The sequence below is a fragment of the Ursus arctos genome, unplaced genomic scaffold, assembly GCF_023065955.2.
Source record: "Ursus arctos isolate Adak ecotype North America unplaced genomic scaffold, UrsArc2.0 scaffold_2, whole genome shotgun sequence".
NCBI classification, from domain to species: Eukaryota; Metazoa; Chordata; class Mammalia; order Carnivora; family Ursidae; genus Ursus; species Ursus arctos.
Window position 1 is genome coordinate 30776476 of NW_026622874.1, and position 23774 is coordinate 30800249.

The 23774-nt window shown below is 44.1% G+C and overlaps 1 protein-coding gene across 7 annotated transcripts in view; it reads right to left on the reverse strand.

The window, feature by feature from the left end:
- The window catches only part of HHAT (hedgehog acyltransferase), a 319513-nt gene that overhangs the window by 188785 nt on the left and 106954 nt on the right, over positions 1–23774 (reverse strand). For all 7 annotated transcript variants that reach the window (XM_057315047.1, XM_057315045.1, XM_057315044.1 and 4 more), the window contains one exon: positions 2939–3089. In XM_057315047.1, coding sequence (XP_057171030.1) covers positions 2939–3089 — 151 coding nt within the window. The remainder of the gene's footprint in view (positions 1–2938; positions 3090–23774) is intronic.

The window sequence follows — 23774 nt, forward strand, 5'->3', positions numbered from 1 at the left end:
AAATGGGAGGCTAAAAATTCCTCTCTCATCATCAGTTCTAAACCTATTCATGGGGCGCCTGGGTGGCTCAGTGGGTTAAGCGTCTGCCTTCGGCTCAAGTCAAGATCCTGGGGTCCTGGGATCCAGCCCCACATTGGGCTCTCTGCTCAGTGGGGAGTCTGCTCCTCCCTCTCCTTCTGCCCCTCCCCTGGCTTGTGCTCTCTCTTGCTCACTCTCTCTCAAATAAATACATAAAATCTAAAATAAATAAACTAACAGACCTCATTCAGTGTGGACTTTCTAGAAGGCCAGGTAACCACTAGACAATCTGCGAAGACTGTTTTTAAATTTCTTCCTTCTGTTTCCCATCCACCCTTCCCTTTGTGTCACTGTATGACTGGCTGCCACTGCCCAGAATAACGTGCATGGCCAGCTTTCACATGTTTGTGACTCAGTTCTTCCCAGACCTACATCCAGGAAGAGGGGGCAACTCCCTGTCTGCAGCAAGACCTCGACAGATGGCCCAGAAATATTAATGTAAAGCTAGATGTAAACAGAAACTACAAATTCAAAACTTTATTTTCCCTCAATGTGCATTTTACAGAGAAAAGTTAGAGAGTGGGGACCAGGGCCGCTGTAGGGTTAGGTTACCAGATCCTGAACACGAACATGGTAAACTTCCTCTGAAGGACAGAGGAATATCTGCAAACAGTGTAAAAGAGAAGCTATAATTTTTATTTTTTCAATTCAAAACTACTTCTTCTGAGCCTTTAATTGTGTACTGTAGTGCAGAGCTGACCTCCCTTCCTAAATTCAACTACTTAATGTGGAATGGTCACTGTGTTCAAAGAACGAAGACCAAGGTGTTTCTATGTATAACTGGCAAACTGGAAAACCCTTCAGCAGACTAAAAATTGTGAAGGGGAAAATCTACACCCATGTAAGCTGGAAAAAAAAAAAAGCCAGGATAAAAGTCTAGGTCACTCCAGGAAAGACCATGCTTGTTATTCTGTCAGATGCTCTCGTAAACACTTCCCCCAGGACCACATCACTCCCAGGGCTCAGTCCAGAGCTTCCAGCTCATAGCCTAACTTTTATGACTCTCTCGCCCACATCTGTCTTAAAACTTTAACTGGGAGGGAGGGAGGAGCGTTTAGACAACCTGGAGTCTACACGATTTGAGTCTAGTTCTAATCGAAAATGACAAAGGTCTTGGCAGATAGGCTCTCTCTGCCTTTGTTGTGTATAGACAGACAACAGAGGGTATTGGACCAAAAAATAATTAACTAAAATAATAAAGGACAAGAAGACAACTACTCTGACTGTGAAATACAGTCAACAGTCTAAACCACCTCTTGTGACAATTAATGCGCTGAGATCTATGGACAAGGAGCCTGGAGCCGGCATGTCTGCCTAAGAGTCATGGATTTTCATTATGCCAACCGACACGAGAAGCCCTTTAGGAGAATATGTTTCCCAAGAACTGCATTAGGGCAAAGTATTCACAAGGAAGCAGAGGAACCATGCTGGGCACACACCAGTCACTGATGACACGACCCCAAATCATGCAGGGTCCCAACCCCTTTGTTCAGTAAATTAATTTTATGAGTAGGTCAAAAGTTAACAGAGCCTCCCAACCAGGTTCACCTTTTAACCAAGAACCACTCTGTGTCCCCCTGGCTAGAGAGAACCCCTTTGCTAGCATTCTCCACCCCTGCCATTAAAACTGGGCAACCTGTGCTATTTGATGAAGTAATTAAGGACAAATCAAAGCAATTATCTAACATTACGTTCAATAACCATATGAAATTTCTAATTCTAAGAAGCAAACTGAACCAATAATAAAATGCACTTACAGAGGCTTACGGCATCTATTATCAGGTTCTATGGAAAACTAGAATGTTGTAGGCTACCCACCCCTTTTTTAATAGCAATATTAAATATGATAACATTCACTGAGCTCTTCCTCTACCTGGGTCCTAGCTCTTCTGCCTATGGAGATGAAATATAAGACTGAAGGTGCCATGTGAATGGGCCAGAACAGCAACTCCGAGCAGAGCCGAGGCTGGGGTGGGGGAAATGGAGGTGCCTAAGACGTGCTGACCCCCACGACTGTGCAGGTCCCCAGGCTGAGCTTCCTGTTAGGGCTGCAAGTGCACAAGCAAGCCCTGTCACTTGTTCCATACTGGAAGTGATAAGAAACACAGCAGCAAGCAAGCCCATCTGGAGAACAACAATCAGAAACAGCAGCGGGACTAAGGGATCTTTTGGAACAAAAGCTCCAGGCCAGCCATACGTTTATGGGGTAAAATCAAGAAGAGTAAGAAAATCAGAAAACACATCTGTCTATCCATGTGCACCAAGTTTAGGAATAATAAAAGGATAAAAAGCTAACATTTGTAAACATCTACTATATGCCAAATGCCTGAAATGCATCAGCTTATTTAATATTCAAAACAACTCTTGAATAGGGGTATTATCACCCTCACTATTATTATTCCCATTTAAGAGAAAAGAAAAATGAAACTTAGAGAAATTTAGGAAATTGTTCCAGAGCTGAGAGCTAGTAAATGCTAATAGGGACCTATGCTATTATCCTAATTCTATTGTTTTTCATTGGCAGTCCCACATATACAGAGGTCATTTTCAAGAAAAACAGAGAGCAATAAAATAATATACTGCAGCATATCCCAAGTTAGTAAGAAACCACTTAGACATCACCCTATGTGCATTTGTACATAGACCAGGAGAGAAATTTTCTTATCTCACATATCTTCACAGCCTGACCGTACCTCTCACAGACTGTCATCCTATCAGACAGATGAAGAAACCCAAGTGCTGAATGTGCCTCGAGTGAGGGACAGAGAAAGGATGGTGGCCCAAACCCTCGGAAGCTCACCAAGCCATGGCTCCTCCCGCTGGACAGCCCCAAAGGGCTTTAATAAACCAAACTACTGACCTCCACATCCCCGTGAAACTGAACATGGTGCTCACACAGCGAGGGAGGGGTGGCGGCGTGAGTCCGTCCAGGCGCATGAGCAGAGCTGGGACACCGAAGAGCACCAAGTACTTCAGATAGAAGAAGAGCACGTGGGCCAACGCCAGTCCTCCTGAAAGACAGATGGAGCCATAAGACGCAGAGATGAGCGATGGAGCAATTCCTGCTCCTGAAAATATACCCCCTGCTCCCACTTCTGCACCCTTCTCTTCCCCTTACCTCACTCATTACAAAAAGTTTCCCACATTGGTTTTGAGCAGTAAGAATTTTGGATTAACAAATATGGAAATATTCTTTATTATTGTGATAGGCAATAGGACATCTTACCAGTCACACTTTTACAGACACTGAAGTGTTTTATATCTACTTATGCATTTAAATAATATATATATTTATATATATAATTATATACAATGGATTTTAAAACTATTAGAAAGGGAAAATCCTCCCCAAATTCCAAAACCTCATGAGTTCACACCCACTAGTATGGCTAAAATCAAAAAATCAGATCAACAAGGGCTGATGAAGATGTGGAGAAACTGAAACTGTCGTACACTGCTGGCAAGAAAGAAAGTGGTGCAGCCACTTTGGAAAACTGCTTGGCGTTTCCTGAAATGATTAAACCTAAAGTTACCCAATGACCCAGCAATTCTACTTTTGGTATATACCCAAGAGAAATGAGAACAGATGCCTACACAGATACTTATACCCAAATGTTTGTATTATCAACAACAGCCAAAAGACAAAAACAACCCACATATCCCTCACCAGATGAATAAACAAAATGTGATCTCTCCGTACAATGGAATATTATGCTGCCATGAAAAGGAATGAACTATTGACACGTGCTACAACACTGATGAATCTTGAAACATCACGCTAAGTGAAATGAGCCAGTCATGAAAGACCACATATTCTATTCCATTCATATGAAAGTCCAGAATGAGGTAACAGAGACAGAACTAGAACTTTGATTCGTGGGTCCCTAGCACTGGAGAGGCAGGGGTGGGATCATGGCAGAGGTGGTGGCTAAAGGGTAGGCTTTCTTTTTGAGGTGATGGAAATATTATAAAATTGGCAGTGGTGACAGTTGCACATAGGTGACTATACTAAACGCCACTGAATTGTATACTTTAAGGGGGTGAATTTTATGGTATGTGAACTATATCACAACAAACCCGTTAATAAAAACAAAGCAAAACAAACAAAAAATTCCTCAGGGCCCCAGGCTCCAGTGGCCTCTTGTCCCAAACTGTGCCTTTCCAGAATGAGAAGAACACAGGATGTGGACACTAGGCAAGATGTGAGGTCAGAGACGCAGGCTATGGCCCACACAGGCCCCTGCCTGCCCCCACTGAGAATGACCCACTTCTGCAGCCAGGGCTCAGGGAGCTCCACCAGCTACCTTCTCTCCTCGGGCTTCCTGGCCACTTTGACCTCTGTGCCCTGTGCCCAATGGGCACTACAGACCTAGGCCACATGTTGGCCCCATTCACACTGACCTCAGCGGGCAGGTGAGGAGGGGTGGCGGGTTTGCCACAGCAGTGCTCACAAGGAGAAGGCCGAGGGCAAAGTGTGTGTGGAAGCCCTGAGAAGACGACCACGTGCTGTCCAACTTCCAGAGCGCCTTCCCCAGTGTGTGGGAAGTACTGCAGGCCAGGGCGGTGCAGCTGAGCGGGCTATCCAGGGGATATTCAGAAGGAAATAACTAAGCCTTAAAGAAGTACTAGCAGAAAACCCTACTGTCTGGCCCTTGCCATATTATACAAGGATCGTGGAAAGGACGTCACTACAACGGAGAGTGTGGCTGTAAATGGCAACTCTGTGCCAGAAGAAACACAGAGCCATTTTCTGAATATGTAGTTTGGGTGAAGGCAAATGGTGATTCAAATTCAAAAGCCACATGTCCTACAAGGAACAAACCCAGGAATTACTGTGTCTCATTCTCGATCAGGAATGGTCAAACAGGTTCTTCAGACTTGTAGGAACTAGACTACAATCAGATGTATTGAAACGCCTGGGTGTAAAATTATAGCATTCTTAGATGTGCCTGAAAGCAGTCAAGGAAAAAAGCTGATGTGTATGAGAATATATATACATGAACATACAAGAACATCTATATGTACGTAAGTCTGTGTATACACATCCATGAAGAAGTGAGGTTTATGTGCTAGCAATACCACCCAAAAAGTAACTAGGGGGCATATATCCACACTGAATGGTGAGGAAATCCGTTCCACTGGCCAAGATGGCAGCGGGGTGGGGGGAGCTCAAAAATACTCCAAAATGAATACCAGGCTTTAATCAGAAAAATCCCAAAGCTAGAAGAGGCAAGACAGAAGTAAGGATGTCTAATTAAAGGACACAAAGCTTTCAGAGCCAAAACTGCACAGTCTGAAGAAGCGAAGGCATCAGAGGACCCAGGAAGACCGTTCAAGGTTAGGGCCACCTGGACTTCTTTCACATATGAAGCATCAGAGGCTTCTGTTCCCTGTTAACAGGATGCAAGATCAGGGAGAATGAGCTGCTTCCTTCTCAAATACTGCCTTTCGTGTGATACTGCTTTTGTACAGTTATCAATATGAGGCATATAAACTAAAATCTATAAGATTTTTTAAATGGTCTATCTCATTAAATATTTTATGATCTCAATTCTAGTATCCTACCATCTATATTATGCACGAGGAAGTAGCATTAACACCTCTATTACACATTACCTTATAGGTGTTTCTGTACTTGTGGATTTTTCTACCAGATTACAGGGTGCTCAAAGCCCATGCCCACATGGTTGAACACCAGGACTTGCAATAGCAGGTGCCCAAGAAAAAACAGCTTGCCCAGTTAATGTTGCTAATGGTGGGAAGTTCTTCCCAGGGGTAAACACGAGGGTCTGAATTGTATCAGATCCTCTTAAACTGTTAGATCCACTAGACTTGAAGAACTTAGCATCCGCCTAATGAAAAGTCTTCATGCACCCAGAATGGGTCAAGCTGTGCCTTTGCCAAGGATTGGGGAGAGTTTGCCACAGAGCGGAAAGAGGCCCCTTGACTCTACTGGCCAGCTGCAGAGCTAGCATCTTCATACGGGTGAGCCCCGCCCTCAAGACTCACACAGTCAGTATAAGACACTGATATCAGCTTCACTCTGTTTCAAGAAGCATGCTGTCTCTGCACTGTTATCTGTCCCCACCAGCTTGGGTGCCTGAACTCACTGCTACACTCTCCCACCTCCAGCCTATGCTGGGCTCTTGCTTCCGTCCATGGCCTGACTTCATCTCTGAACCTTTTCTGTTCCAAGGAAAATGACTCCAGCCACTTTGACCTTGTCTGCATCTAACCTACTCTAGATTTTGCTTAAATGCTCTGTGACTAAGGCTGTTCAGATTCAGGAAGCCTCAACATTTTATAAGTTTCTTCTCAGGGCACTTGGGTGGCACAGTTGGTTACACACCTGACTCTTGGTTTCAGCTCAGGGCATGAGATTGAGCGCCACAAAGGGTTCCACGCTCAGTGGGGAGTCTGCCTGAGATTTTCTCTCTCCCTCTTCCCCCACACTGCGCCTGCGTGCGTGCACTCTCTCTCTCTCTCTAAAATAAATAAATAAATCTTTTTAAAAAGTTTCTTCTCATACAAAGTTCTTTATAAGAATGTCTTATGCCTACAGTTAACAATATTGTATTATACATTTTTAAAATTTTGTTAATCTAGATCTCATAATAAATGTTCTACCCAGGTTGGTTTTTTTTTAAAAAAAGAACCTTTCCTACATAAGATCTAGGATAAGAACCAGAAATACGAAGATTAATCAAGAAGATTCGAACAAACCAATTACCAGCAAAGAAACTGAATCAGTGATTAAAAAAACTCCCAACAAACAAAAGCCCAGGACCAGATGGCTTCACAGGCGAATTTTACCAAACATTTAAAGAAAAGTTAATACCTTATTCTTCTCAAACTATTTCAAAAAAAATAGAAAAAGAAGGAAAACTTCCAAATTCATTTCTGTGAAGCCAGCTTTATCCTCATACCAAAACCAGATAAGATACCACAAAAAAAGAGAACTACAGGCCCGTATCTTCGATGAACATAGATGCAAAAATCCTCAGCAAAATACTAGCAAACCAAATCCAACTGTACATTAAAAAAAATCATTCACCACGATCAAGTGGGATTTACTGCTAGGCTGCAAGAGTAGTTCAATATTTGCAAATCAATATGATATATCACATCAATAACAGAAAGGATAAGAACCATATGATGATTTCAATAGACAAAGAAAAAGCATTTGACAAAGTACAACAACCATTCATGATAAAACGGTAGGTTTAGAGGGACAATACTTCAACATAATAAAGACCATTTATGAAAAATCCACAGCTAAATCATCTTAATGGGGAAAAACTGAGAGCTTTTCCCCTAAGGTCAAGAACAAGACAAGGATGTCCACTCTCGCCACTTCTATTCAACATAGTACTGGAAGTCCTGGCCACAGCAATCAGACAACAAAAAGAAAAGGCATCCAAATCGGCAAGGAAGAAGTCAAACTTTCACAATTTGCGGATGACATGATACTCTATACCCTGAAAGACTCCACAAAAAACAGCTGGAACTGAAACACGAATTCAGTAAAGTCCCAGAATACAAATCAATGTATGGAAAGCTGCCGCATTTCTAGAAATGCGGAAAGAGAAATCAGCAGAAAGAGAAATCAAGAAAACAATCCCACTTACAACTGCACTTACAACTGCACCAAAAACAGTAAGATACCTAGGAATAAACTTAACCGAAGAGGTGAAAGACCTGTACTCTGAAAACTATAAAACACAGATGAAAGAAACTGAAAACAACACAAAGAAATGGAAAGACATTCCATGCTCATGGATTGGAAGAACAAATACTGTTGAAATGTCTATATTCCCCAAAGCAATGTACACATTTAATGCAATTTCTATCAAAATACCAACAGCATTTTTCACAGAGCTAGAACCAACAATCCTAAAATTTGTATGGAACCCCAAAAGACCCCAAATAGCCAAAGCAACCTTGAAAAAGAAATGCAAAGTTGTAGGCATCACAATTCTGGATTTCAAGCTGTATTACAAAGCCATAGTAATGAAAACAGTATGGTACTGGCACAAAAATAGAGACATAAATCAGTGGAACAGAAAAGAAAATCCAGAAATGAACCCATAATTATATGGTCAATTACTCTTCGACAAAGCAGAAAATGGAAAAAAGAATGTCTGTTCAACAAACAGTATTGGGAAAACTGGACTTTCTTATGCCATACACAAAAATAAATTCAAAATGGGGGTGCCTGGGAGGCTCAGTCAGTTAACCATCCAACTCTTGATTTCAGCTCAGGTCTTGATCTCAGTGTTATGAGTTCAAGCCCCACACTGGGATCCATGTTGGGCATGAAGCCTACTTTAAAAATAAATACATAAATAAATATTCAAAATGGATTAAACGCCTAAATGTGAGACGTGAAACCATAGAAATCCTAGAAGAGAATGCAGGCAGTAACTTCTTTGACATTGGCTGTACCAACTTCCTTCTAGATATGTCCCCTGAGGAAAGCACTGGGACTACGTCAAAATAAAATGCTTCTGCACAGCAAAGGAAACAATCAACAAAACTAAAAGGCAGCCTACAGAATGGAGAAGATATTTGCTAATCATGTACCCAATAAAGGGTTAGTATCCAAAATATATAAAGAACTTTTAAAACTCAATACCCCAAAAAACAAATAATCCAATTAAAAAGTAGGCAGAAGACATGAACAGGCATTTCTCCAAAGAAGACATGCAGATGGCCAACAAACACATGAAAAGATGCTCATGATCACTTACCATCAGAAAAATGCAAATCAAAACTACAATGAGCTATCACCTCACACATGTCAGAATGGCTAAAATCAACAACATAAAAAACAACAGGTGTTGGCGAGGGTATGGAGAAAAAGGAACTCTCTTGCACTTTTGGTAGGAATGCAAACTGGTGCAGCCATTCTGGAAAACAGTATGCAAGTCCCTCAGAAAGTTAAAAATAGAACTACCCTATGGTCCAGCAATTGCACTACTAGGTATTTACCTAGAAAATACAAAATCACTCATTCAAAGGGATACATGCACGCCCCCATGTTTATAGCGGTATTATCTATAATAGCCAAGATATGGAAGCAGCCCAAGTGTCCTCTGAGTCATGAATGGATAAAGAAGATGTGGTATATATACAATGGAATATTACTCAGCCATAAAAAGAATGAAATCTTGCCATTTGCGAAGACATTGATGGAGCTACAGAGTATAATGCTAAGTGAAATAAATCAGAAAAAGATATACAACATGATTTCACTCATATGTGGAATTTAAGAAACAAATGAGCAAAGGGAAAAGAGAGAGAAACCAAGAAACAAACTCTTAACTATAGAGAACCAGTTGATGGTTACCCGAAGGGATGTAGGTGGGGGGATGGGGAGAATAGGTGATGGGGATTAAGGAGTGCATTTACTGTGATAAGCACTGGGTGATGTATGGAAGTGTTGAATTACTAAACTGTACCTGAAACTGTTATAACACTGTGTGTTAACTACTTGGAATTAAAATAAAAACTTAAAAAAAAAAAAAAAGATCAATCAAGAACAGAGACAAGGAACCACAACACAAGGTAGAAGTGGTACCGTGGCAGACTTGGAGACTTTCCCTTACAGCTAGGGGCACAGGGAGGAAGGGCAGCTCACATGCTGTGAAGATTAACACCACTGGTCAGAGTTACCATGATGGCCAGTTTCCTGCAGAGACACTGAAGAAAAGGTGGCTACTCCCTTGTAGTAGTTATGTAAGGTTCTGTGTCAGGAGGAGGACATGGTCAGGGCCAAGAAAACCAAGTGAGTAAATGTGATTGACAGGGGAAGGGAGTGAGGGAATGGGTAGCAGTGAGGAATTGCTGCTAGGAGCTCCAGAAGGACAAGCACCCAAGTCAAGAAGGGAAGAATGGCGTGGGGTGAGAGATGCAGGCAACAGCTCTTGGTAAGCTTGTCCAGCCTGAAGCGGCCAAGGAGGTCAAAAGAACTCCATCATTTCTAGTCATTGAGTTCTGGGAATAAATAACTACAGCAAATGCTCCAGTTTCAACATGTATTTAAGGATTTGGAAGTTGAACCTATAGCCCCACCAGGTGGAAGCCAGTGTGCCGCCCTGCTGGACTCAGCAGGATAGATGACCTGCTGAAGGAAATGGTTGGAACCCAGTAGGATATTCAGACTCATCCAGGGCACCCCCCCTAGCTGAATCTCCAACTGAGGTGCACACCTGTCCTTGACCTACCTGGGTGGTTGGTATCACAAGACTCTCTATTGATACTATGGTAATTACGTGCTCCAAACTACTGGCTGTCTGTGCCAATGACAAGGCCACCCACAGCTGGCAGCTGACCCTCCAGGACTCAAAAAAGAGGGTGGTCCCAGGGACCGGGGCTGCCCCTGCCCGTGAGCAGTTCCCAGGGGAAGGTTCGAAGACTGTTTTCTAAGAAATGCAAATACTGAGTATCCAGTGCAGCAACACCAAACAAGGAGTGGAAGGGTAGACAAGGAGGAGACAAAAAGGCAATGAGTTGGAGAGGCTAGAGAAGCAGTTACCCAAGGGCCCAGACTCCCCAAACTAGAGACGAACAATGAGGGTGGACAGAGTCAGTGGGTTCAAGAGTGATCTCGGGGATGTAAAATTCTGGCTGCGTGATTTCTTTCTAAGCGATGGTACAGGAGAGGACAAAGAGGCCAGGCTGTAGTCCTCAGGCGGGTCTCCATTCCAGGAGAGGCAGCAGCCAAACAGCCAAACCAGGGCATGACGGCTGGGCCCCTCTGATGGGAGGTGTCAGAACTTTGCCCTTTCGGCACACTTGACAATTGTGAGGCTGGGGATCTACGACCCCTCCATACATGGCTTCTCAAACAGTTCTAGTTCACCTCCCATGGATCTTGTTAACCACCAATGAAAACAACAGTCACATGTGTAGTAAAAGTGTAAAACACATGAGGGCAAAAATCACCAAACTCGCAATAGCGGTTACTATTTAGGGGGAGCGTGGGAAATGCAATTAGGATAGGTAACCAAGGCAGCTTCAACGATGTTGGTAATATTTTATTTTTTAAACTAAGTGATGTGAGCCTTGGTGGCTCAGTCGGTTAAGTGTCTGCCTTCAGCTCAGGCCATGATCCCAGGATCCTGGGATCGAGCCCCAGGTCGGGCTCCCTGCTCGGCAGGGAGCTTGTCCCCCTCCCTCTGCCCCTCTCCCCCCAACCCCACTCATGCTCTCCTCTCTCTCTCAAATAAACAAAATCTTAAAAAAAAAAAAAACTAAGTGATGGATAACCACATGTTTATTATATTCTCTTTTAACTTTTAAAATATCCTGTGTATGTGTGTGTATGTGTGTGTGTAAAATATAGTCTCAACTGCCAGGGCAAGTTCACCAACAAACTAGCTCCCGAGAGTGCACTAGGTCACAGGAACAGCAGCTACTGCCTACTAAGCACCTACCACGCCTACATGACGCGCAGTTTGCGGCATCCAACCTCATTCTGAGAACAAGCTCCCTGCGGGTATTATTACCACCCGCATCGCGCAGAGAGGAACGTGGGCACACAAAGGTTACAAAACTCGCCCACAAGCGCACACGATTAAGTAGCCGACTCTGGACTTGAATCTGGGTCCGCTGCCTCAATGCCCCACATTTATTAGATCACATTCTCTGAGAGCAGACTCAGAGACGTTTGCGTGAGGCAGACCAGATGGCAGGGCAACGAGGGGGCTGTTAGAGGCAGCCGAAGGAGATATTCCAAGCAGGGAAAAACTGCAGAGCCAGAGCTCTGAAGATCCTCAGGAAAGCCAGCCTCAAGGAGCACACCGTAAGCAAAGCTGTCCAAGAAACAAATACACAAGGCGGTCCGCTGTGGTAAGCAACTCTAAATTCACAGATTTGAGAATTCTGATCCTCTTAGCATCAAAATGAGTAATTATTAACTCAGAAACCCAAAGGAGAGTTTACCTCCCAAAATGCTCAATCTTTGGACATATTGGAAAATCTAGTTTGGAAAACCTTCTTATTACGTTGAAGTCTAGTTTAAGTCTTCAAAGAAAGGATGTTTTTCTGGAGAGGGAAATAGAGTATTAAATTCTATTTGGCCATCCTCTTTAATTGTAAGCCATTAATGTCTCGGGGGGAAAGGCTATAAGCCACAATAAATCACACTTAAGGTCAAAATAATTGTCTAGCAAAAATACTGAATACTTCACAAAAACATATCTTAAAGTAAAATCAAGGTGTTCCATAAGCATTTCATACGGCAAGATAAATTTTAAATTTTTTAAAAACTGACTATAGGGGGTGCGTGGGTGTCTCAGTCGGTTCAGTGTCTGCCTTCAGCTCAGATCATGATCCCAGAGTCCCGGGATCAAGCCCTGCGTCGGGCTTCCTGCTCAGCAAAGAGCCTGCTTCTCCCACTGCTGCTCCCCCTGCTTGTTCTTTCTCTCTCTGACAAATAAATTAACAAAATCTTTAAAAAAATAACAAAATAAAACATAAATAAAAACTGACTATAGTAGCATAACAGAATAGGCCCTTCCCATTCCCAGACTGTGACGGAAGAAAACTCCACAGAGCAGAAGCAAAGCAATCTCAAACACACACACACACACACACACACACACACACACACACACACACACACAGCACTACATAAGACTTAATAAAGGTGGGAACAGGAGGAGATCTACACAGGGCCAAATGACTTGAAAATTCTGAAAAGCAAATTTTCCGGTAGAGACCAGACGTAGATTATAGTTTGAATTTTGATGCTTCGCTATGACTCACTTTGCCCAGTAGAAGTGCTCTGAAAAATCTATGTGCAAAAAGAACTAGAAATCAACTACTAATTACTCTACTGCAAATCCTTCAAGGAGTAAAAAGTCCCTCTAGAAAGCAAATAATTGCCTCCCTTAAGTATTCAACAAATTCAGATTTCCATACATCACCAATTTTATGTCATCTAAGAAGGCACCTGTATGCTAAGTTACCTGGGCATAATAATGGGTTAGATAGCAATCGGCAGAGATCACAGTGTTCTGAGGGATGTTGGGGGCGGGAAGAAAGGGACTAGCTGGGGTTACAAATGGTAACTGCGGTGCAACTTGCTACCCTTTATACTGCTACATCAAGCGGGCATCTCTTCCATTCTTCAACCAGGCACCATGAAATCACCCTCACACCACACAGAGTATTTGTAATTGAACAGTCAAGTTTCACAGTAGTAAATCCCAGAGTAGCTCCAGGTTCACACTGCATTAATTTCAAATAACCTCCGGATTCTAATCCAAGGAGAGAATCTACAAAAATTAATTTTCTCTACTGAATCTTAAACCTTAGAATGTTTAACGCCTCCAAAGGGTGGGAAGAGAAGAGAATCGCATACTATATAACGTGTGTTTGTGTCCTTAGTTTTCAAAACAGACATCAGATGTCAAATGTCTTATCCCTCTCCCCAACTGTGATTTGCAGAAGGAGAAAAAGCAAATAAATGACTTGGTTAGCATTCCATTACTATTTAGATAGGTGCACAGACATTATTTCAACAACAGCTGGTACTTCAGCGATGTGCTAAAAAAAAAAAAAAAAAAAAACCCTCTGACTACATGCACTCAGGAGATGGGTCCCCAAACTCCAACTACTAAGCAGTAAGATTGTGAACAGGACTCTAATGTACGCTCCACGGAGCTTTATTATATCTTTACCATGGAAAAAACAACTAACTTTCAACCACTTTCACCTCCTCACTTCTTGGCTCACTCTCAAATCCCTTGCAAAGCTCTTTTCTATCCCCATAATCTCATCTACCTCAATTTACCACTGTGAAACACCATTCTATAATGAATGCAAGAAATGGGACCTTTTTGAGCTCTTTTCAAGAAAAACCATAAATTACCACCTTTGCCCCCGCTTATCCACACTGTCAAAGTATAGTTACAGTCTGTCATGTTTTGTCTCTATATAAGATTCTGATGTTCAAAAGAAAATGGCCAAATGTTTGGCCAAACCCCTGGAACATACAACACCAAGAGAGAAGCCTGTTGTAAACTACAGACTTTGTGTCATTATGATGTGTCAGAGTGGGTTCATCAATTGTAACTAATGGGCCCTCTCTGACGGAGGATGCTGATCGTGGGGGAGGCTGTGCATGTGTGGGCTCGGGGGATATAGTAAATCTCCATACCTTCCCTCAATTTCATTATAAACCTAAACTGCAAAAAAAAAAAAAAAAAAAAAAGGTTTTTTTTTTTTTAAAAAGAAAGGAAGAGAAGAAAACAATACTTATTACCTTTTAAAAATACTACTGAAATATTTATGAATAATAAGACTTCTGGGATTTTCTTCAAAACAATGTGAGAGAGAGTACAGACTAAAGAAAATTGGCCATGAGTTGATCATTATTGAACCAGGGTGATGAATATATGGAGGTTAATTATACATTTATGCCTTTAATTTTCTAAAATGCAAAGTTTTAAAAGGAGTGGTATTGGGGCGCCTGGGTGGCTCAGTCGTTAAGCGTCTGCCTTCGGCTCAGGGCGTGATCCCAGGGTCCTGGGATTGAGCCCCCCATCAGGCTCCTCTGCTGGAAGCCTGCTTCTTCCTCTCCCACTCCCACTGCCTGTGTTCCCTCTCTCGCTGGCTGTCTCTCTCGCTGTCAAATAAATGAATAAAATCTTAAAAAAAAAAAAAAAGAAGTGGTATTAAGAGTCTCCTCTGAACCCTGAATTTTAGCCAGGAATGTTCAACTTCCCCCTCACACACCAACCAAATGCATTTGCAGGAGACGCTGAGCAAAATGGACTTATGTCATGCAATTCCACCTCTGCGCTCACCCTATGAGCACAGAAAAAAATGGAAACTGTACAAGAGGCAAATCAGAGAAAGGAGAAGGGGGAGAATGCCATGAAGCAGAATAATGAACTTGCTCATTATCAGTCCTTGAATCAGTGGGAATGGGCGGCCTTTGAAGGAGCTCTCCTTAGAGCAAGATGCAGCACCACAATCTTCATCAATTACAACAATGTTTCTCAAATTTATCTGCTCCTAAGAATCACCTGGGGTAACCGTCCATCACACAGATTCCCAGGCTTCTCCTTGATGGAGTCGGATTTAATAAGTTGGCTCAGGGTCCCGAAATCTGAAGGCAAAATAAGTACAGATCTTCCTTGACTTACAGTGGGGTTACAATCTGATAAACCCATCGTAAGTCGAAAATATCCTATGTCCAAAATGCATTTGATACACCTAACCTACTGAACGTCACAGCTTAGCCCCGCCTCCCTTAAATGTGCTCAGGACACTTATATTAGCCTACAGTTGAGCAAAATCATCTCACACAAAGCTTACAATGAAGCGTGGAACATCTCATGGCTGCATGGGAGCAGAACTCTGCGTGTCGGTTGTCCACCCTCGTGAGCACACGGCTGACTGAGAGTTGTGGCTCACGGCTGCTGCCCCGCATCACGAGAGCACATCCTATGGGATATTGCCAGCCTGGGAAAAAACTGAAATTCGTAATTCAAAGTATGGTTTCTACGGAATGTCCACTGCTCCTGCATCATTCTAGAGTCAGAAAGTCTTAAGTCGACCCACTGTAAGTCAGGAACCATCCGTAGCAAGAAGCTCAGACAGTCAAGTCTGAGAAGTTCTAAGTTAGAGGAGGCACACCCTCCTTCCTTTTCCCCACGTATACAAATACGCATCAATCTTCTTGGGGAAGGTGAGGTTACCTTTCTGTTGCTCTTCATTTTTTCTCACTTTCAGGTATAGAAAAGGAAAAAGATGCCTCTCCTGCTCTGTTTGTTATATGCCAGAACTTCAAAGGCAATGTTCCAAACTCACTCCGACATCCATCACTGAGTTCTCCAAAGAGAACGTGCACGGAATTCCAAAGGAAAATCTTGTGCCACGAGATTGACCTTTAATTTTATTAGCTAAAGGCTGCTATAATTTTGACAACCACAACTTAACTGTGAAGAAACACTGTTCTGCTAGCCTGAGGGGAGATCAGCAGTCACTCGGGCACAATCTAATGCTCTCGTTAGGGGAGAAAACCCTAAGCTTCTCTGCAGAGTTCTGCTAAAATAACCTCCACAAAATGTTGTGCTCCGAACAACTCTTAGCAAAACTTAACTCAATTCCAGAACGTAAATAGTAGAAGAGAAAAAAACTAGGGCGCCTGAGTGGCTCCGTCGGTTGAGCATCTGTCTTCGGCTCAGGTCATGATCCCGGGGTCCTGGGATGGAGCCCTGGGTCGGGTCAGGCTCCCTGCTCAGTGGGGAGCCTACTTCTCCTTCTCCCTCTTCCCCTCCCCCTGCTTGTGCTCTCTTGCTCTCTCACCCTTTCTCTCCAATAAATAAAAAAGAGAAAAAAAAAAAAAATACTGCCAGTTTTCAAAGCTTCCTCACAGGGTGAATCCTCAAGTAATTCTCAAATCTGCAAGCATTTTGGGAAAAATAATTGTCAAAGCAACTAAGCTATGTTATATATTTTCTCTACATATTTATTTAATCTATGGCTTCTTTACAATATGTTCTCTCTACTGTGATAGTCCTTGAAGTACTTGAAAATGTACCAATTATAAAAGATACTACATGATTTTTTTTAACCCTTCAGAAGAGGAAGGTTACACTCTGAGCACCCACCCTTTCACAGAAGAAATGCTGGAAAAGCAGGATGTGTCCAGGTCCCCAGCAATCTGTGGATCTTCTACAGATCACCTGCTCCAGTGGCTTTAATAGCCACGCATTCGCTACTGAGCTCCTTTCGCAAACGCTGATGTGTCTCCTGGATTTCACAACTGTAGGTACAATCACCTCTGGGCCTCTCCACTTCATCCCACACCTCCGGCCCCCATGTGGTATCCGACACCCAACAGATGCCTAATGAAGGTTTGGAGAATGATGGAGTGGGTAAGGATTTCCTTCTGGAGGCTTAATGAAACTTTGTTGAATTGATTTGAATTAAATGACCATCATTTTTTCACTGATCACAATTAGATCTGAGGAAGGCTCACGCTTCGCAATCATCAAGCCCATCTAAACTCCCTTAATGTGCTTGTGATACCAAGTTAGTGACAATTCAGGATAAGAACACTCAATTTCTGTCTCCTAATCAAAAGGAATTCATTACAATAGTGGGGGGTGGAGGAAAGTATGGTCTAAATCTGAGGGAGCAGGGGAAGTAGCCCAGAAGTGAGCTGTTTGGAAGGAAGAGTCGGCTGGATGAAGGAACCATCAAGCAAGGATGTGTGCACAGCAGGAAGGTGTGAGGGGGCCAGCATGCGGGGGTGGGGAGCATCTGCCGCGCTGGCCACGTGGCTTCAACAGCAAGACAGGCATGATCGGGGAGGGTCACGCTGGCCGGCTGAGAAGTACAACTTTATATTAGGATCTAAGAAACCAAGTGAGAATGTGAGATGGATTTGTTTTGGGTTTTAGAAAGATTGGTCTGTAAAAAAACAGGAGATGGCTGCTGCTCATGAGGGGAGAAGGGCAGGAAAGCAGCAGGACAGAGGAGAGGACGGAGCAGCACGGCTGGAGAACAGAATCAGAGTTTCAGGTGTGGCAGAGGACCACGGAGCTCCAGTTGTCAATTTTAAGCTGTCTGTGGACTTTTCCAAACCTTTAGTAAAGTCCCCTGCCACACAAAAATGGTTCATCTGAACAGACCTGTGTGTGTGTGTATGTGTGTGGGTACATAAATCAAGAAAAAGAACCAAGTACCATGTGATAATCAGGGCAATGAGCAGCAGGGCAGCAGAGGTCCTTAAATTCCATAGAAGCGAGGGAGGAGAGACACAGGAGGCCATGAATGGGAAGTCTCAGGAGAGCATTAGGCTCTGCTCAGTTCAGGAAACGAGGAGGTCAAGGTCCACCTTATCTAGAAATTAAGGAGCTGGGAGATGCTCCCTGCTGAAATCCAGTGACAATCTGATCTACGGCCTATATATAAAACTATGTTCTACATAAAATCTGGAAACTATAATAAATTAAGAGCTTTTAATTTTGCCAGAGAATTTCACAAAAAGAACTTAACGTGGTAAGACTCAGGGAAGTTGTAAAAACTGGGATGAAAATGGCTACTTTGGTAGGCCTCATCTTTCTGGTCAAGAAGCAACACTACCACCTCACCACCACCTCAAATACATTGTAAATTGCCTGGGAGGCTGAGTATTAGACTAATAACCTTTTGTCTAATTTGCATTGCTCAAATGACTACCTAGCTTTTACTGCCACCTACTGGCCCTTTCCAGTATGTCTACCCTCAATTCTTGCTACTGACCACACAGCATGCAGACGCGCCACACACACAAAATCGATTACTACAGTCAAGAATCTCCAGAGAGAGCATCAAATTAAACCACGATCACACTGCAAATGGAAAGCTGTGCTAGCTAGTGGGAGCCCCCGGACAGGGCAGCTGTACACTGATAAAGTCACCCCAGCCAGGCTGATCTCCCCCAGACAGTCAGCACCCATGGGGACAAGTCTGTAATACCAGAATGCCAATCGCCAATTAAGAGTGGGAAATATCACCTCCAAGGTAACAGGGGCCTCACATTTTCCTATGCAAGCCTATTTTCTCTCTGGGTCAACCACACAGGAAATCAAGTTATGCACTCAAGGAGTTGCTTGGTGAGGAAGCAATCAAGACCAGGGCACTGGCCAGAGAAAATGAACATTTAAAGGCATCCAGCTCTGAGAGATGAAGGCATCTTCCCCACAACACAGATATTCTGCCACTGGACCTGATAAAGCCAATGGCTGGAACCGGGTCTCCCTCCCAGTCAATGCTTGGATGGGAATTGTCAGGACTTGCCTTTTGGAGATTTCTCTGTCTAGTTCCAACCAAACCAACAACCTTTCTAGTTGGCAGAATCTTTCCATGGGTATGATAAAGCTTCCAATGAAGCAGTTGTCAGTAAAGGCAAGACCCACATCTCTGACCCACTGTGCACTGATACGATAATCCACTCTTTGTAACGGGCTGCATTTTCCCTATTCCCAAGCTTTTGGAGACACCCCGACAGTCCCATGAACTTCCACTAAACAAGTAACGACAATTTCCATTTCCTGAAGGATTGCAAGTTCACAAAGAGCTTGCACATCTATTACCATAGCTATTCCTTCAAGCACCCCTAGGGTTTCTTTGGGTAAGAGCTATGATTCTTATTTTAAAGATAAGGACAGTGTGCCTGGGTGGCTTAGTCGGTTAAGCATCTGCCTTAGGCTCAGGTCATGATCCCAGAAGCCTGGGATCAAGCCCCACATCAGGCTCCCTGCTCAGCGGGGAGCCTACTTCTCCCTCTTGCTCTGCCCCTCCCCCTGGCTCGTGTTCTCTCTCTCTCAAATAAATAAACTCTTTAGGACACCTGGGTGGCTCAGTTGGTTAAGTGTCTGCCTTCAGCTCAGGTCATGATATCAGGCTCCCTGCTCAGCAGGAAGTCTGCTTCTCCCTCTCACTCTCCCTCTCTGCTCTCCCTCTCTCTCTGCCTCTCTCAAATAAATCAAATCAAATCAAATAAATAAATAAATAAACAAATAAATAAATAAATAAATAAAATCTTTAAATTAATAAATAAAGACAGCAAGATAAGCGGTATTTCCAAGATCACAGAATTACTGAATATAGAGTAAAGGTTAAAACTCAGATCTTCAGGGGCGCCTGGGTGGCACAGCGGTTAGGCATCTGCCTTCGGCTCAGGGCGTGATCCCGGCGTTATGGGATCGAGCCCCATATCAGGCTCCTCCGCTATGAGCCTGCTTCTTCCTCTCCCACTCCCCCTGCTTGTGTTCCCTCCCTCGCTGGCTGTCTCTATCTCTGTCAAATAAATAAATAAAATCTTTAAAAAAAAAAAAAAAACTCAGATCTTCAGGGGCGCCTGGGTGGCACAGCGGTTAAGCATCTGCCTTCGGCTCAGGGCGTGATGCCAGCGTTACGGGATCGAGCCCCACGTCAGGCTCCTCCACTATGAACCTGCCTCTTCCTCTCCCACTCCCCCTGCTTGTGTTCCCTCTCTCGCTGGCTGTCTCTATCTCTGTCGAATAAATAAATAAAATCTTAAAAAAAAAAAAAAACTCAGATCTTCAAAGCCCAAGTGAATCTACTGAGGACACCTGCCCTAAACAGTAAACAGTGCCTGACTGACTCCACCACACATAACAGATAGTGTCAATTATTAGCCACCTACTATTCTAGGCACTGGGAACACCAAGATGACCAACTTAAATATGGCTCCTACTTCCATCATCATACATATATACCATAAGTGATGAGAAGACAAAAAGGAAAACTTCAGATGGCGATCAGCCCGGAGCAGAGAACAGGATGGTGTAAAATGCTGCTTGGCTATTTCTTCTTGGGAAACGGCTTCTCTTTGCAGGGGAAAGTTTCTCTTAGGAAATGACATTTCAGCTGAGACAAGAATGAGAAGTCCTACAATGACAAAGGGAAAGAGCATTCCAACCTAATGGGACAGTTAAAGCCCAGAAAAATGCCCTCTGGTGGGACCATGCTTGTCTGGAGAGAAGCCCGTGTGGTGGAGTGCAAAGGGCAAAGTGATCGGAGACAAATCAGGGATGTGGCTAGGAGCCAAACCATACACCATGTTGTTAAAAACCAGTCTGGTTTTAGTCAGTGCGCAATGGAAAGCCATCATACTACTAAAGAAATGTGCAGCTTTTCAATGGAGTCACACACCATTCTAGAACAGGTTTTACACCCCAGAATCCCAAAGTCTCATGACCTTGCTACTCCTGGTGCTCAATGATTCAGATCTTCTATGAATATAGAATGTTTTCCAGAAATAGGCGGTATTTGAAAAACTCTGAAAACAATTTATCTTGCAGGAAGGAAAAAGGTTTGTCCCATCTAAGCACCCATATTTATAAGTGGTGGGTTCACAACCTCAACATTCAGGCAAATCAAGCTCTGTGCTGCCCAGCGAGGCTCCCATGGGGCACTGGCTGTCTGTTAGCAGAGCTCAGTTCGGCAACACTGGGAGAGACAGCCAGGCCCCACGCCCCCCCCCCCCCCCAACAGCAGCCTCTCCCTCAGGCTCAAGGGCATCCCGCTCTCCTACAGTTCACTGCTCACATGGCAGCCTGACAGCTGCTTTCTCTGGAACTCAGAGATAAAGCCTGTAACTGTCCTGTAGCAAAGGGATGCTCAAAACGCCCCAAGAGGGGGAGGAGGGAAAGAGAATCAGGAAGGGAGGGAGGGGAATGGGGGGTACCTAGGCCTTCTAAATAGAAACTCAATGCATAAAACAATCACAGCCCTCCACACTCACTTAAAACACTGCTGAAGCTGGGAGAGAAAACTGCCCTAAAGACCAGTGTGGCAAGGAGTAACCTAGCCTTTGACCTGGGAAATCACCCTCAGGAAATCACCAGGGATGATCAAAAGGGCTCATGTAACTACGTTCTCTGAAGCGTTATTTGTAACAGGGCAAAATTCAAGCCAAGGACCAACAACAGAGAATTGGCTGACTAAACTACAGCAAAGCCATGGGAAGGAAGACCATAAAAATGGCAAAAATCATGCTCTCAAAGAATAGAATCTGTAAGAATATTTCATCGCATAAAGAAAAATTCAGAATATATTGAGCTTTAAAAGTCGGTTGTAAGGAAAACAGGGCAATGAGCAAATCCTTGTAAATTATCTAGATAAGAAACCAAAGGTAAATGGGACAAGTAGATGGCATCTGAGGAAAGAGACTCGCTTTGGCTCCCCACTCTGCGAGCACTGCTAGTATGCACACTAGTGAGCAAGCCAACTCATTAAAAACTCATTTGGGTAACAGTCTGGCATCGGGAGGTGCTGAGAAAGATCCATCAGAAAAGTGAGCAAGGTGCCTTTTGGCAAAGACACTGGGCCAGCATCTCTGTAAAAACAGTGGGTGTGCTTTCTGCCTGCAGGGGGCACAGCGGGCTTCAGAGTTCCCCCTCCCCCACCCCGCCCTGCCCCAGGAAGCCTCCATGGAAACTCCTAGAGTTCAGGCCACTCAACAGAAAGCAGCTGTGGTCTAACATCAATACTGCGTTTTAAGACTCACTACAGTCCCCCTCCTGTTTCTCATTCCTTACCCTCCATCCGTGTCACACCTACTCCCTGCTCCCCGCGGCAGTCACCAAGACGCTGCCAAGCATCAGCATCAGCTGAAGAACCAGAGCCAAGTGAGAGCAGAGAAGGCAGCAGAAAGAACAAGGGCCTGAAGAGCGACACACTTGGCTCCTCCCTTGGCTTGGCCACCAACCAGCTATGATGCTGAAAAAGCCATTGTGCCTCTCTGAGCCTCCATTTCCCAATCTGTAAAATGAGAATGTTAAATAATCTGTGAGATCGAATTTGGCTCTAAGATTCCAAAGTTCAAAATCTCTCAGGGCATCTGGGTGGCTCAGTCAGTTAAGCGGTTAAGTGTCTGCCTTTTGGCTCAGGTCATGATCTCAAGGTCCTGGGATCGAGCTCCTCTCTCTCTCTCTCTCTCTCTCTCTCTCTCTCGAAGGAGGAGGAGGAGGAGGAGGAGGAGGAGGAGGAGGAGGAGGAGGAGGAAGAGGAGGAGGAGGAGGAGGAGGTGGAGGAGAAGGAGAAGAAGATCAGCATGCTAGAATCCAGGAGCACTGGAGGAACTGAAAGCTCACACCGAATCTCAGCAGAAATCTTGGGACAGGGAGCAAAGCATGCTGTACTCAATTTTCAGAAGTCCTCTACATACTCGGGAGAGGGGAGGACACAGGCAATGGCTAGTTTAACCCCAGGCCTAGGTCTTCAGAAACCAGCACATACGGTCATGTAGTGCCGCAGCTCAAAAAAAGCAGTTCATTGCTGCTTTCAACCACCAGCTGGTCACAGGAGTGTAGGGACAACATGCCTGGGCAGAGAGCCCTAGTAAGGGTGGATCTGAAGGCTGATGGTATCTCAGCCACCAGGTGCCCCAGACAGAACCAGCCTCCATCCCTGGCTCCTCCCTCTGGCTCTCATTCCCCACAGCCAACTGTTTAGTAGTGCCAAGCAGTTCTACCTCACCAATGTTCCAAATTTTCTTTTCTGCCCATTACCATAGATCTTGAAATACTAATGACCCTGGCTCAGACCTCCATCGCCTCTTCTTTTTTGGGGGGGGGGGCACGTTTTTTGCACTCGGGTTTTGGGGTTTTTTGCTTTTTGCCTAAACAACTTTTTAAACTATACATTCTACAAGGACAGAGGCTGGACTTTACATCCTTGTCACCTAAACCAAAGAAGGTATGAATCGATCAGTTCATTTGTGCATGTGCAGGGCACAATTCTTTCACTCTCCGTGTCTGCCTGGACTTCCCACTTTGCCACGAGGCTCCACCTCCTGCCCAGACTTTCTGACCCAGCATAGCTGTGACCTGCTGTCTGTCTGTCTCCGAAGCTAGATCTAGCCCGACGACCAGTGCACTAATGGGCACCACACCTCGAGAGGAGGCAGTGTCATATAAAGGAGCCAGAGATGGCCTCTGTGCATTGGCTTCTAGGTTTATTTCTGCACACCAGGCTGAGACCATTAATTCAAAAGCCTGTGGGTGCCAAACTTAAATTTTTCGACATCCAATTGTTTTAAACATAGCCCAAATCAACAGACTTTTTGCCATCTAGAGCCTGCCTGCTTTGCATACCCTGTGAAACTGTGCCCCAAACCTGCCGGCCCCAGAGAAGACCAACCTCAGGGCTATAAAGACCCC